The 16,536-nt window shown below is 41.6% G+C and overlaps 1 protein-coding gene across 2 annotated transcripts in view; it reads right to left on the reverse strand.

Moving 5' to 3' along the window:
• Positions 1-16,536, reverse strand: part of rpap2 (RNA polymerase II associated protein 2) — an 89,455-nt gene that overhangs the window by 64,781 nt on the left and 8,138 nt on the right. For both annotated transcript variants that reach the window (XM_078218890.1, XM_078218891.1), the window contains exons 4-9: positions 14,579-14,644; positions 12,816-12,904; positions 12,392-12,421; positions 6,029-7,049; positions 4,163-4,257; positions 2,586-2,666 (exon numbers count right to left, since the gene is read on the reverse strand). In XM_078218890.1, the coding sequence (XP_078075016.1) occupies positions 2,586-2,666; positions 4,163-4,257; positions 6,029-7,049; positions 12,392-12,421; positions 12,816-12,904; positions 14,579-14,644 (1,382 nt within the window). The remainder of the gene's footprint in view (positions 1-2,585; positions 2,667-4,162; positions 4,258-6,028; positions 7,050-12,391; positions 12,422-12,815; positions 12,905-14,578; positions 14,645-16,536) is intronic.

The following is a 16,536-nucleotide window of genomic DNA, read 5'->3' on the forward strand; positions in this document are numbered from 1 at the left end:
ACTTTTCTAGGTTGGTAAGATGTGACGAGTGGAGTGCCACAGGGATCAGTGCCGACACCTCAAATATTTACAATTTGTATTGTATTACAATATGTACAATTTGTACAACTTGTCATTTTAACACACGATCCAGCTCCCGTGCCCACATGTCTGTCCGTGGCCTGCTGCAATGTTCCAGTGAAGCTCAACGCAAACTGGAGGAACAGCATCTCATCTTCCGGCTCGGCACCTTACAACCTTCCGGTCTCAGCATCGAATTCAACAACTTCAGATGATTTGCTCTACCCCACTTCAACCTCCTTGTTTTTATTTCTTTTCATTTTTAACTATTCTCTACCTTTTATTTATTTGTCTTTATTTTTCGGCCCCTCCCCCCCCCCCAACTCACTCTTTCCTCCTATCCTTACTTTTTCTCCCCTTTTGCTCCCTCTTTCTCTCAATTTTACCTCTCTCCCACCCATCTCTCACCCCTCCCCCTACATCTTCCTCTGTCACAGCTTACCCTCTGATTTCAGCTTCTCTGCCGTTTGGCCAATCACATTCTGTTTTCCTCTCTCTGGATGGCCATTAGTAGCCTTTCCCCTTGTTTTTGTGTCTATGACTCATCTTTCATTCCCTCCCCCTGCAGTATAAATATCTCCCACTTTCTAGGCCTTTTAGCTTTGACAAAGGGTCATCTGGACTCGAAACATCAGCTCTTCAGATAAAGCTCGGCACAACATCGTGGGCTGAAGGGCCTGTTCTGTGCTGTACTATTCTATGTTCTATGTATGTTCTTTTCTCTACTTACAGATGCTGCCAGACCTGCTGAGATTTTCCAGCATTTTCTCTTTTGGTTACAGATTCCAACATCCGCAGTAACTTGCTTTTATTTTTTACAATTTGTAACAATGACTTGGATTAAGGGGCCAAATGTACGATTGCTAAATTTGCTGATTACACAAAGATAGGTAGGGTGGAGGCAGGGTCATCAAATATTTTTAAGGCTGAGGTAGAAAAATTCTTGACTAACAAGGGAGTCAAAGGGTATCGGGGGTAGGCGAAACGTGGAGTTGAGACCACAATCAGATCACCCAGGATCGTACTGAATGGTGGAGCAGGCTCAATGGGCCAATTGCCCTGCTCCTGCTCCTAATTCGTATGAAATGGACTTGCTGGAAGAGTGATAGAGGCAAACATTGATACATTTAAGAAACGATTAAGATGTCACAATGAGGGAGAGGATTGATCCCCAAGTGCTTCGTGTTGGAAGAACTAGTATGGGGTCAAATGATTTTCCTAGTCTTCAATTATCTTGTGATCACTTCAAGGAAGCATGAATCCATGTGTTTTGGACATAGAAATACACAAAGACACAGTGACGCATGCAAATGCAATTAGTGCATTTGTTGCTACATTTTATAAGTTCTCATAATTAAGCCAAAACATCTTGGTCAATAGTGTGTCCAATGAAATGCACTGAATAATTTTATTTTAACAGACATGGTAACAGTTTCTATTTTGGAGATAGAAATTATTTCTTAGTGGTAATTACTATAATTACTTCTGTAATTCTTACACTCTGGAATCCTCCAAGAAACCTCCATGATTAATTCCTTCAACAACAATGCAACCAAATAGCATCTTCAGTGTAAGAACAGAAACCCAACGTGCTTCATAGAAACATAATCAGACAAAAATAGACAGCCATAAAGATTATTAGATGTGTGACCAAAAGCTTGGTCTGAGCTTGGGGTTCTAAGCTGCTTTTAAAAGTACAAAGAGGTAGAGAGACAGAAGATCGCGGGAAAGAAATATAGTTTATCTGGCTGCAGGAATTGTGGCCAATGATGGGACAAAGGGCTGGGGGAAATGCAAAGGAAAAGAAAAGAGCTGAAGAAATGCAGGAGTAATTCAGAATCGAGAAGGTTACAGACATAGAGAAAGAGGTGAAGGTATGATGGGATTCGAATTGAGAATAAACATTTCAAATTCAAGACATTGGGCAACCAGGACACGGGAGCTGAGATACGACATCAATAGCACCAACATTTCAGAGCTCATGTCTATGAAGAGTGGAGGATTGAAGCCTGGCTAGGAGGATGCTGGCAGTAGAGTCCAGAGAGGACAAATGCATAGATAGCATTTTGAAGCAGGTGTGCAAGACAGGGATGGAGATGGGCAACACAAGGAGGTGGAATTAGGCGATCGTTGTGATGGAGAGGGCTTGGGGTAGGAAACAGCTTGATGTCAAATAGAGCACCGAGATTGCAAACCAAATGGTTTGAGGCAATGGCTCTGGGAAGGTGGGGGATGGAATTAATAAGAATAAGGAGTCTGTGGTCGGAGTCTGAGACGACTGCTTTGGTCTTAGTCTTAGTGATATAAAAGCCCGTAAATTAGTTTAATTATTTTTAGAGGGGAGAAATCCAAGGAGAAACTAGCAGTGAAGATGAGGGCCTTCTACAATGACTCTGGAGTCGTGGCTGGTTTTGATAGAGGCGAGCAAGGCCCACACTTTCTGTGATCAAGTCAGATCTGACAATGGTTGGCAAGACATATACATCAGACATACACAAAAACAATTTGCAAGTTGAATCACTCACCTGAATGTTTTTACAAGACTACTTAGATCAGAAGATATATCAGACATCCCAAGTTGAAGAGGTCCCAATAATTCAGGTAAACTAGGAATTAAAAATATATTAAGCTTTTAGAATATGTTAACCATTTCCTTTGAATGATCCAGATTAATGCAGCTGATTTTACTACAATACATGCTGGAAAAACTCAGCATCTGTGGAGAGAGAAACAGAATTAATCACCGAAATTCTCCCGCCTCGCCTGCCACGGAATCAGAGCGGGCGAGGGGCGGACAACAGAAATGTCCGACCTTGAGCAGGTATTTTTGCTCTCGCTTGAGCGAGGCCATAAAATCCCCCCATTGTTTCAATATAACTTGTCTTCGGAACTGAAGACATTATCTCTACTTTGGGAATGACAACCACAATCGTGTTTGTGCATAGTTGCTTCAAAAGTTGCATCTAATTTTAACCTGGCAGGGAATGCTGCCTATCCAGTTTCCAAAGAAACCAAACTGTGGTGGTAGAATCTAAAATTCATAATTTTCAATCATTTTCCGCTGTAGTTGAATGCAGGCAACTAAAAACAGAAAACAAAAAACTTTGAATGCTAAAATTTGCTTCCTTATTTCTAGCAATGTGGTAACTCGATCATATTGAGAAAACACAAAGCAATGGACCTTGAAAGAATTTGTAGGAAGCAACAGTAAAGAGAGCATAAGCAGCTTGCCATCAGGTTGCTGCACATAGATTGAAAGGTTGAGGAGAGAGCAAGACCATCAGGACAATTTGTTAGGATTGCTAGAATTTAGAAGATGGTTATGTTTTAAACTGTCTCCTTTAATTCACGATAATTTTTAAAAATTCATTCTTGGGATGTGGGCATCACTGGCTAAGGCATTTATTGCCCATCTCCAATTGCCCTTCAGAAGGTGGTGGTGGGCTACCTTCTTCAACCGCTGCAGTCCATGTGGTAAAAATAAACAAGCTCAAAAGATTGTGGAAACATGAAAACATGAATCACATTGAACGTAACTTGCCTGGAAAAAGATGCTTAAAATATTAATGATCTTTTACATCTTTATACCAACTTCTGCCTCATTACATTGAAAATACAGCCCCAACAAGAAGCTATTCCAAGCTATTGCACCTTTATACATAGGAAAACCAGGAATTTCAGAAGAGTGTTCAGGCAAAAAGAAAACTTGCAGGTTGGGACCTGTTACAGGAAAGATCTAAGATTTAATGTAAACTTTTTGCTAAATGACACATTTATGTATATTATTCATTTTGGTGGATATAAAAAGTTCAATATTGTGTGATGTGCCTGTGAAAACACCAGTCAAGAGATGCAATAGAATCTTGAAAATTTATATGTAGAGATTCAAATAGAAAACTCAAGTGCCAAGTATTAAATGTCATTCACTGATGTATTTTCATTCACATCCAGCCTGTTTTTCCCCCCAAAAAGTAATTTTCCGAAAAATATGAGATTAGAATGTTAACTTGCAAATAATTATTTTATGTTAATATCGCTACCAAGAAGTAAAGAGGAATCTAGGTGGATATTAATAAACATCTACCAATAATAGTGTACTTACATTTTTTTAAGCCTATCCAGCACAATCCGTTTGCGGATCTGGTGCTGTGCAGCAAAATCCAACAATGGAAGAACTGGATCCTTCGCTTCATTTCCCTAGATTCCAAATAAAAATAAGACTTAGTCTATTTTAGTGTTGAATCAATTTAGTCAAAGTTTCGACAAATCAGTTGGCCCCACGCACCCCGGACACTCTCTCTTCCACCTTCTTCCGTCGGGAAAAAGATACAAAAGTCTGAGGTCACGTACCGACCGACTCAAGAACAGCTTCTTCCCGGCTGCCATCAGACTTTTGAATGGACTTACCTTGCATTAAGTTGATCTGTCTCTACACCCTAGCTATGACTGTAACACTACATTCTGCACTCTCTCGTTTCCTTCTCTATGAACGGTATGCTCTGTCTGTATAGCACGCAAGAAACAATACTTTTCACTGTATGTTAATACATGTGACAATAATAAATCAAATCAAATCAACACACTCTCTTTCACTTTTGAAATCAGATTTCAAATCCAGTCTAGATAAATGGAATGACTTTTTAAAAAAGCCTACAGACTCAATTATATGTTCAAACTTTTATGTACTGCATAGCTATTCATAATTATACCAATGTTAGAGACTAGAGGGAGGTGTAACTCAAAATTAGGTTTGGATGTTCAGAAGAAAATGTGATCAAATGTGTGCTACTGGACCACAAATAAAAACAGTTGTCGCAAATACCTACTGCACAATTCATGTTTTAGAATATAACTTTTAGCTTTGGGAATTAAAAGTTTTAACTGTAGATAAACTGGGCGGTCTGTTTGAGAAACCAGTAAACACAACTCTATTATAAATGCAACTCAAATAAGCCTGGAGCGAATTATGGTTAAAAGCTAACCTATGTGTATTTTCAGGATCAGAGTGTTAGAAATGTGAATACTGACAATGAATGACCCATTTCTGGACCTCTTGGTAGACATGATGTGGAGATGCCGGCGTTGGACTGGGGTAAACACAGTAAGTTCAACAACACCAGGTTAAAGTCCAACAGGTTTATTCGGTAGCAAATGCCACACAAGCTTTCGGAGCGCTGCCCTCTTGGTAGAGCCAGAGAGTGTATCATGATCCCCACAGAAGTATCCAAAAATCCAGAAATTCTTGGAGGGTCGCAAAACCCCATTAAAGACATAAATTGTGTTACAGAATCAGAGGGTTGGGGTGAAGGTAAAATAATTGCTTTGCATTTCTACTTGAGACCATCCAAAGCATGCCACATTGTAAGAAGTCTCACAACATCAGGTTAAAGTCCAACAGGTTTATTTGGAATCACGAGCTTTCGGAGCACTGCTCCTTCCTCAGGTGAGTGCCATTCCATTCATCTAGACTTCTTACTGTGCCCACCCTAGTCCAACGCTGGCATCTCCACATCATGGATGTCACATTGTCACACAGATGAACTGTGAAGGTATAAAGTTATTTTGTTTAATTCTCTAGGTTTTGGTTTGAGAGAACCGACAGATTACTGTTAACCAGATCGGCACTTTAGCAGAGAAAATATTAATTTTAATTGTTCACTGCATGGAATGGGGGTGAGGCTGCAGCTCCATTTGTATTTTGAGGGGAGAAAGCAGCTGTTTTGCAGCCAGAGGAAGGTATCTACAATGGTCCTCACAGAGCCTTGTGACAAAAAGGAGACAACAGAGTTAGCTTGAAAGCTGAGAGAAGACATTTGGGTTTCTGCAGACAACCAGAACAAGGATCTGAGGTTTCCACAGCAATGGCGTCTTAAGAGAAAAGTAAGGGTAGCTTAGCCAAAAAAACGGATAATTTCAGGCAGTGTCATTTTACACAAAAATATTACCAACTTCAGAGCGTGCGACTTACCTGTACATAATTTATGGATTGAGAATTTTCATCACACTTGCTTTCAACGTCCTCAGGCAAAACATACTGCCCCTTATAAAACTCTCTGACCTTCAAATGAAGAAATTCAGATTCCTGCTTTATTTCTTCAAAATTTGGTAAAGGTCTTGCAGTGGCCTCTGGCCTTCCAACTTGAACACCTTTGCTCAAGACATTTTTATTGTTTCCAACACTTTGATCAGAGTTGGAGATTTCAACCACTTCCAGACTGTCCAGGTCATCTTCATCAAGTTCTTCTTGCTCAGTTACGCAAGATGCTTGACTTGGCCAATTAGTTGGTACCTCTGTGCATTTAAAATTGGAACCATAAAGAAATCTTAAGGTTTCTTCTGTATTCCATTCACTTAGTGTTTGTCTTAATAGTTCCAGTGCATTACTTTTAACACCAGACAGTTCAGCTACTGAAACATATCTCCCCGAATTAGAATGGCTTGACTGTTTTATTTTTTCTATCATCATCTTCAGTGATTCAGCGCCCTTCTTGCTTAGACCCTGTGTTGTAAAGTTTTTATCTGCCACAACCTTTTCATTATCTTTTAATTCTGTCAATGTAGTGACTGGAGACAGGGTTTTCTCTGATATCACAGAGAACTTTTCTTTTGGTGCAACGGTCAATTGTTCCGTTTCTACACATTGGGACAATCCAGGACTTGATGTCTCAGTACTGTTAACATGACATTTCTTCAACCGATGTGCAGTATGTTCTACTTCATGATCCATTTCTAAATGTTTTGGCACAGGTACCATTTTCTTAGGTTTTGTAGCTTGTTGCTGTTTTCTGAACGGTTTCTGCTCTCTAGTTTTCAAATTACACTTTTCATCAAAAAGGATGGTGGAAACAAACTCTTGGTCTGAGTCGCTGCTGTCGTTTTCACTTGAGGAGAAGGTAGACACAGGCTGATCTTCCTTAAAGGCAGGGTTATCAACATCTGAAACCTGGAAGCTTGAAAGTTGAAATCTCACCTCTTCTCCAGCACTCCCTCTGCAAGAGGAGGATAAATTATTGTAAATCATGATAGAAAAAACGAGTTACGAGTTGCAAGTTGACATCTACAGAAAAGATTTTCTGGCCATACTTTGCCAGTCTGATATCATAAAATTACATAGAACATAGAACAGTACAGCACAGAACAGGCCCTTCAGCCCACGATGTTGCGCCGAGCTTTATCTGAAACCAAGATCAAGCTATCCCACTCCCTATCATCCTGGTGTGCTCCATGTGCCTATCCAATAACCGCTTAAATGTTCCTAAAGTGTCTGACTCCACCATCACTGCAGGCAGTCCATTCCACACCCCAACCACTCTCTGCGTAAAGAACCTACCTCTGATATCCTTCCTATATCTCCCACCACGAACCCTATAGTTATGCCCCCTTGTAATAGCTCCATCCACCCGAGGAAATAGTCTTTGAACGTTCACTCTATCTATCCCCTTCATCATTTTATAAACCTCTATTAAGTCTCCCCTCAGCCTCCTCCGCTCCAGAGAGAACAGCCCTAGCTCCCTCAACCTTTCCTCATAAGACCTACCCTCCAAACCAGGCAGCATCCTGGTAAATCTCCTCTGCACTCTTTCCAGCGCTTCCACATCCTTCTTATAGTGAGGTGACCAGAACTGCACACAATATTCCAAATGTGGTCTCACCAAGGTCCTGTACAGTTGCAGCATAACCCCACGGCTCTTAAACTCCAACCCCCTGTTAATAAAAGCTAACACACTATAGGCCTTCTTCACAGCTCTATCCACTTGAGTGGCAACCTTTAGAGATCTGTGGATATGGACCCCAAGATCTCTCTGTTCCTCCTCAGTCTTCAGAACCCTACCTTTGACCCTGTAATCCACATTTAAATTAGTCCTACCAAAATGAATCACCTCACATTTATCAGGGTTAAACTCCATTTGCCATTTTTCAGCCCAGCTTTGCATCCTATCTATGTCTCTTTGCAGCCTACAACAGCCCTCCACCTCACCCACTACTCCACCAATCTTGGTGTCATCAGCAAATTTACTGATCCACCCTTCAGCCCCCTCCTCTAAGTCATTAATAAAAATCACAAAGAGCAGAGGACCAAGCACTGATCCCTGTGGCACTCCGCTAGCAACCTGCCTCCAATCCAAAAATTTTCCATCCACCACCACCCTCTGTCTTCGATCAGACAGCCAGTTACAAATTTACCATTAGCTTCTGCTTTAAGTAAGCAGGGCAGACTGAATTGAGTATAATATCATGTAAAGAGTTTACTCTTTATTCCACTTCCCAACTGGTTTGTGAATCTCTACGCATTTCTTCAGGTTTCTGAAGCTATCTGTAAATCTTATCCAACTTTTAGAACATAGAACATTACAGCGCAGAACAGGCCCTTCGGCCCTCGATGTTGCGCCGACCAGTGGAACCAATCAAAAGCCCCTCCAATATCATCCATATGTTTATCCAATAACCATTTGAATGCTCTTAATGTTGACGAGTCCACTACTGCTGCAGGCAGGGCGAACCTACCTCTAACATCTGTCCTATATCCATCACCCCTCAATTTAAAGCTATGTCCCCTCGTGCTAGCCAACGCCATCTGAGGAAAAAGGCTCTCACTGTCCACCCTATCTAATCCTCTGATCATCTTGTATGCCTCTATTAAGTCACCCCTTAACCTTCTTCTCTCTAACGAAAACAACCTCAAGCCCCTCAGCCTTTCCTCATCCGATTTTCCCACCATACCAGGCAACATCCTGGTGAATCTCCTCTGCACCCTTTCCAACACTTCCACATCTTTCCTATAATACGGCGACCTTTTGTCGGAGGCCTTACGGTAACTCCTGGCTCAATCTACTGGTGGTTTACATATTTTGGAGACTTTAAGCTGGTTAATTGTCTGTCTGGGCCAATAGCTTCTCTCGAGATGGATGTGGAGGGATTCTGAACAGAGTATCACCTCAATCATTCACCTGGCTGTAGGCCCACCTCTCAAACGACTAGATCCTGAAAATGGAGGCAGACAGTTGCTTGCATCTGCAATGGTTGTACTTTCTTGGCCTCTATCCAAAAACAGTAGCCAGAAGGTCTCCAAATACTACTTAATGTATGCTTCTCATGCAGTAAAACATCCCGAGGTGCTTCACAGGAGTATCATCAAAGAAAATGCGACTCTGAGCCATGGTGGGTTAGAGGGTTTGCGCTCAGAGGTAGGTATTTACAGAACGCCTCAAAAGGCGGCAAGAAAGTGAGGGAGTGAATTCCAGAGCTTTGGACCTTGGCAGATGAGGATATTGCTACCATCATAGAAACCCTACAGTGCAGAAAGAGGCCATCTGGCCCATCGAGTCTGCACCGACCACAATCCCACCCAGGCCCAATCCCCTTATCCCTTCACAGTTACCCGCTAATCCCTCTAACCTACGCAACTCAGGACACTAAGGGGCAATTTTAGCATGGCCAATCAACCTAACCCACACATCTTTAGACTGTGGGAGGAAACCGGAGCACCCGGAGGAAACCCATGCAGACACGAGGAGAATGTGCAAACTCCACACAGACAGCGACCCAAGCCGGGAATCGAACCCAGGTTCCTGGAGCTGTGAAGCAGCAGAGCTAACCACTGTGCTACCGTGCCGCCCCATGATGAAATAATTTAAATTAGAGACACATAAGAGGCACGAATTGGAGAGGTATAGATATCTCATGGGGCTGTATAGCTGGAGCTTGAGAGATTTGAAAATAGTAAGAATTCTAAATATACAAACAAATGCGCCCTCTCCTGGCCAATGGTAAGGATCTCAAGTATCCCTCATCACCTTTCTACAAAAAGGATGCACATAAATGCATTTTTTCATTTTATCTCTCACTTTCATGCATAAAAGGTACAAAGGTAGGAAATTAAATACAAGATCAATGCCCAAATCTCCTAAACAAACGGCAGCACAATTAATTAGCAATGATCAACTTTAAGATATAAAGTTTTAAAGTTTATTTATTAATGCCACAAGGAGGCCTACATTAACACTGCAATGAAGTTACTGTGAAAATCCCTAGTCACCACACCAAGGATACACAGAGGGAGAATTTACCACAGCCAATGCATCTAACCAGCACATCTTTTGGACTGTGGGAGGGAAACCGGAGCACCGAGAGGAAATCCACGCAGACTCCATAAGACCATAAAGCATAGAAGCAGAATTAGGCCACTCGGCCCATCAAATCTGCTCCACCATTCAATCATGGCTGACATTTTTCTCATCCCCATTCTCCTGCCTTTTCCCCACAACCCCTGATCTCCTTAATAATCAAGAACCTATCTATCTCTGTCTTAAAGACACTCAATGACCCGGCCTCCACAACCTTCTGCGGCAAAGAGTTCCACAGATTCACCACTCTCTGGCTGAAGAAATTCCTCCTCTACCAGGAATCGAACCCGGGTCCCTGGAGCTGTGACGCAGTAGTGCTAACCACTGTACCACCGTGCCACCGATATATAAGAAAGTATGGAGTACAGGTAAATGAAAACATAACAACAGTGAGCAATAGAGGATAAACAAGTTGTACCACTTGTGCTATTGCTAAGCATTCTCAACACAGCTCAAGGACTGATTGAATTTTGACACGAGTTATTGGTTAATAAATTCTCCAGTGAAACCATTTTAAGAGTGCACTGAGGGAAATGCAGCAGGTCAATGTACAAGAGCTTTCCCGAAAATACTTCCTTCACCCGTTAGAGAAAATCTCCATTACAAGGGAGGAAGTGTTAGGTTTTTTAGGGAATATAAAGACTGACAAATCCCCAGGGCCCGATGGAATCTATCCCAGGCTGCTCAGGGAGACGAGAGATGAAATCGCTGGGCCTCTGACGCAAATCTTTGTCTCGTCACTGGACACAGGTGAGGTCCCAGAGGATTGGAGGATAGCTAATGTGGTCCCGTTATTTAAGAAGGGTAGGAAGGATAACCCGGGAAATTATAGGCCGGTGAGCTTGACGTCCGTGGTCAGGACGTTGTTGGAGAGGATTCTTAGAGATAGGATGTATGCGCATTTAGAAAGGAATAAACTCATTAACGATAGTCAGCATGGTTTTGTGAGAGGGAGGTCATGCCTCACTAACCTGGTGGAGTTTTTTGAAGAAGTGACTAGAATGGCTGACGAGGGAAGGGCCCTGGATGTTGTCTATATGGACTTTAGTAAAGCGTTTGACAAAGTCCCTCATGGTAGGTTGGTGCAAAAGGTTGGATCTCATGGGATTAAGGGGGGGGTGGCTAGATGGGTGGAGAACTGGCTTGGTCACAGAAGACAGAGGGTGGTAGTGGAAGGGTCTTTTTCCGGCTGGATGCCTGTGACTAGTGGTGTTCCGCAGGGCTCTGTATTGGGACCTCTGCTGTTTGTGATTTATATAAACGATCTGGAAGGTGGTGTAACTGGGGTGATCAGCAAGTTTGCGGACGACACGAAAATGGCTGGACTTGCAGATAGTGAGGAACATTGTCAGAGGCTACAGAAGGATATAGATAGGCTGGAAATTTGGGCAAAGAAATGGCAGATGGAGTTCAATCCAGATAAATGTGAAGTGATGCATTTTGGTAGAACTAACGTAGAGGGGAGCTATATGATAAATGGCAGAACCATAAAGGGTGTAGATACGCAGAGGGACCTGGTCAAGTCCACAGATCCTTGAAGGTGGAGAAGGTAGTGAATAAGGCATATGACATGCTTGCCTTTATAGGACGGGGCATAGAGTATAAAAGTTGGGGTCTGATGTTGCAGTTGTATAGAACGTTGGTTCGCCACACTACCAGAAGGACGCGGAGGCTTTAGAGAGAGTGCAGAGGAGGTTTACCAGGATGTTGCCTGGTATGGAGGGGCTTAGTTATGAGGAGTGATTGGGTAAACTGGGGTTGTTCTCACTGGAAAGACGGAGGATGAGGGGTGACCTAATAGAGGTGTATAAAATTATGAAAGGCATAGATAGGGTGAACAGTGGGAAGCTTTTTCCCAGGTTGGTGGTGATGTTCACGAGGGGTCATAGGTTCAAGGTGAGGGGGGCAGGTTTAACACGGATATCAGAAGGACGTATTTTACACAGAGGGTGGTGGGGGCCTGGAATGCGCTGCCGGGCAAGGTGGTGGAGGCGGACACACTGGGAACGTTTAAGACTTATCTAGATAGCCACATGAACGGAGTGGGAATGGAGGGATACAAAAGAATGGTCTAGTTTGGACCAGGGAGTGGCACGGGCTTGGAGGGCCGAAGGGCCTGTTCCTGTGCTGTATTGTTCTTTATATCAAGTGCAAAACCTAAGAAAACGTCCACTGTAGTCCACAAAACTAATTAAATCATTGCATACCTTTGTTCCTTTAATAACCGACATGAAGATCTGCAAAACAAAAGACAATAATTTTCATACATAAAATAAATATTCTCAGAATTTTTCTGATTTCTCACACCAGCCACACTTTAGCCTCTACAGTAACAGCAGCGCCCAAACTCACCACAGAGAAGTCCATCATTCTCTTAATTAAAGCTGGATTTCAACTAATATTCCAAGGGAAAAAAGGAGAGAGATAATCCACGGTCTCACCTGGTCATCCATGTTTTCTTTTTATTGACCAGTCACATTCACAATTTTATTGTTAAATGGCAAGTTTTAAATGCAGATTAGCTATACTTCCATTATTACATCATTACTTCCCTAAAAGCCAGTACTAAAAGTTCAATGAAAAAAAACATATATAGTAAATACAAATCATAAATTTAGAACAAATATTCACCTTTCTCCTTCTCGTGACCATAATGGGTTCTTTGGAATCTGAGCTTCTAAATATTTGGAAGCTTTGTAACAAAAATTGCTGCAAAAACACTGTTAAAATAGTAGAAGAATTTAAATTGTGTTTGTATTTACAGAAATCATCTTTTCTTAACTTAACTTAACCATATGACAGTAGGCTTTTTCTAAATTCTATGACACTTTTTCCTTTAACTTGTGCCCTTTCCTGGTTCATAGCTGGCTATTTAATATGATTTTACAGGCACCAACTTTCAGCTTGGACCTTGCCCAGGTATGAGCAAGTTATTGAGAGCTGCAGACCTAAAGCAAGAACCTTTTTTGCGAGTCAGTGGACGGTTAAAAAAAATAGACCAAGCTGTCCCGCCATATTGCTTCACAAATTTTAAAGTCATTCAATAGGGCTTGTCATCTTTTATTCCCTCATTCATAAATTTCCCAGCAGTTATAGACCAGTGAACAAGCTTGGTACATGAGTTTCACCATAATTAAAAGGTCATCAACTGTAGAATGATGGGAACAGTTAAGATGTCTTTCTCTAGAATATTCAACTCTATGATCAACTGATTCATGTCTTGTGGGCTCACTGCAAGACAACACTGAACTGAGGTTAGAAATCATGACTGCCAAAACTGAAAGACTTCAAGCAAAAGCAATCACAATTACTGCAGTTTATTGACTGAATCAATTCTGCAATAGGCAAATAGTATAAAGAATTTGATTGCATTGAAACATCCTACATGGACTACCTAGATTAAAAACCAACATCTTTATCTGTGTTTAAGAATGTCAGTCACTAATTCAACCTGCTTTTAAAGGAAAACATAACTTGAATTGTTGTGGATCAATTCTATTCCCTATTAGCAATTGGTACTCTTCCTATCTGCCCTTCAGAAAGTGAAGGGTCAACCACATTTGTGTGGAATTGAAGTCATGTACAGGCTGAAACAGGCAAGGACAACAGATTTCCTTTGCTAAAGGAAATTGGTGAACAAACTGGGGTTTTATGACAACTTTGTGATCAGCTTAAAAAAACTATCTTTATATTTCCCGAATTCTTTAATATCGAACTCAAATTCTCAAGCTCCCATGATGGATTTGAGCACAAGTCTTGTGAACTATCAGCTCAGTCTCTGGATTACTAGTAACAGCTGAAATGTTTATTCAGTGATAATAGTATTCAAAGTAAAGTTTATTTGTCACAAGTAGGCTTACATTAACACTGCAATGAAGTTACTGTGAAAATCCCCTAGTCGCCACACTCCAGCGTCTGTTTGGGTACATGGAGGGAGAATTTAGCATGGCCAATGCACGTCTTTGGACTGTGGGAGGAAACCGGAGCACCCGGAGGAAACCCACACAGACACGGGGAGAACGTGCAGCCTCCACTCAGACAGTGACCCAAGCCGGGAATTGAACCCAGGTCCCTGGCGCTGTGAGGCAGCAGTGCTAACCACTGTGCCACCCCTTGTGACAATAATGGCAATATTATTACAATTAACTTTCTTAATTGCAAGCAGAAGGGTAATATTTAACATGTTTCTTTTTAGCTGTACCAAGTACATACATTACTTTTCACTTTGGTGCAGTTGAAACAATGCTGGAAAAAATTTCACAGCAGTGTTGATTCCATGGTAAAGTGCAAGCTCAACTTTCATGCATAAAACTCTGAGTATAAAAATACATTCCCTCAACACAAATATTAAATTCTTTAAATGAATTTTTTTTAAAAATTGAAACAATTCTTGCCTTTCTTTCAGTAATGTCATAAACCCGATTGGTATTGGTCGATATTTTGTATTGCTGTTTAGGTACCTAAAAGGAATAAATATATATTTTTAAAAATTCAATAGGTTACATGAAAATCAGCAATAGGACTGCCAAATAGCTTAGTTGGTGAATACAAATAGGAACCATGTTATAGAAATCAAGGAGGTCTTGGGTTCAATTCTCGGTCTGAACCTCAGGTGACGCTGTAAATGTCCTTGAAACCCCTCAGCCAGGAGGGGAGGGGAAACACAGCATAAATTCTCACTCTTAACGACTAATTAGAAATTTTGACTGGAAACAGACAGATGTAAGATAATGGCAGGATTAGTTCAGATGTAAATGGTCTATTCGCAACAAACCTTACATCTTCCAGACATGAAGCAGAATATACTTGCTGCTCTTAGAACTGATGTGGAGATGCCGGCGTTGGACTGGGGTAAACACAGTAAGAGTTTTAACAACACCAGGTTAAAGTCCAACAGGTTTATTTGGTAGCAAACACCATTAGCTTTCGGAGCGCTGCTCCTTCGTCAGATGGAGTGGAAATAACAGAGCAAGGAGTTGATGCCTACAAGTCGGGGGGAGGGGAGAGGGGGGGTAACTGTATAAATATGTACCTTGCTAAACAACACCACAACATGCCAGTCATCTGATGTCACCACCTCAGCTACTTCAGTGACGTATGCTATGAGACATGTCCTATGCCTCTTGCGGCATTTCTATTGACTTCAATGGAGTCAATACGATGGAGTGGCTTCAGAAGCAATGTAATTGAATGAGCATTGGAAAGGTTTCAGCTGACGATGTGTAAAACAATAATTTTTATCCCCCTCTCTGATCAAGTTACATCAGATCTGCTTTCAAGTAAATCAAAAGAGGTAAAGAATTGGATGAAGGCGCTCAAAGATACACAAAGACCCTCAATGTAACAGATCATAAGAAATGAAAATAAATTCTTCAAGAGATGGGAAAAAGAGAAAGGAAAAAGTACTTGGGCAGAAGAATAGTACAGGCATGAGGGACCTATGCTTAAATTACAGTTTCTCTGGTGTCCCCACATAACAGAGAAGGTTAAGGGGAGATAGATTAGAGCAGTTCAAAATTCTAAAGGGTTTTGAAAGGATAAATAAGGAGAAACCATTTGCACTAGAAGGGGCTCAGTAACTAAAAAGGAAAAGAGAATTTTCAGTTTAAAAATTACAGAGCTGTGAGAATACACTGCCTAAAAGATTCATAGAGTTCCTCAAGTGCAGAAGGAGGCCATTCGACCATCAAGGTGCACCAACAACAATCCCACCCAGACCCTGTAGCCTCAACAAAACGTATTTACCCTGCTAATCCCCCTGATACCAAGGGACAATTTAGCATGGCCAATCAACCTAACCTGCACATCTTTGAACTGTGGGAGGAAACCAGAGCACCCGGAGGAAATCCTCACAGACATGGGGAGAATGTGCAAAGCACCATCATATAATTGTGCAACACAGATGGTCACCCAAGTCTGGAATTGAACCCAGGCCCCTGGCGCTGTGAGGCAGCAGTGCTAACCACTGTGCCGCCCCAGGAGTGAAGTAGAATCCACTGCAACTTTCAAAAGGAAATTGGATATATACAGTGGGGAAAATATACTATTTATAGAGCAGAATGGGACTAATTCTGATAGATCCTATATGATGGACCATACAGCCTCCTTCTGCGTTGCACAATTATATGATAGTGCTTTGATTGAAGAGAAAAGTAGTCTACACCTTTTTAACCAGAGCAAATGATTCCAAATTAGCATTATGCACACCTATCCTATTTAACAATTACAATTTTTAAAAAATAGTCTTGGTCAGCCCAAAAGGTCCCACTTATTTTTTCAAATGTCTCTAATCTTGCAAACTATTCCCCAAATTGTGCCATCAGTTCCAGTCAGGGCGTCTGAACCTCAAGCC

The sequence above is a fragment of the Mustelus asterias genome, chromosome 8 (assembly GCF_964213995.1).
Source record: "Mustelus asterias chromosome 8, sMusAst1.hap1.1, whole genome shotgun sequence".
In the NCBI taxonomy this organism is placed as follows: Eukaryota; Metazoa; Chordata; class Chondrichthyes; order Carcharhiniformes; family Triakidae; genus Mustelus; species Mustelus asterias.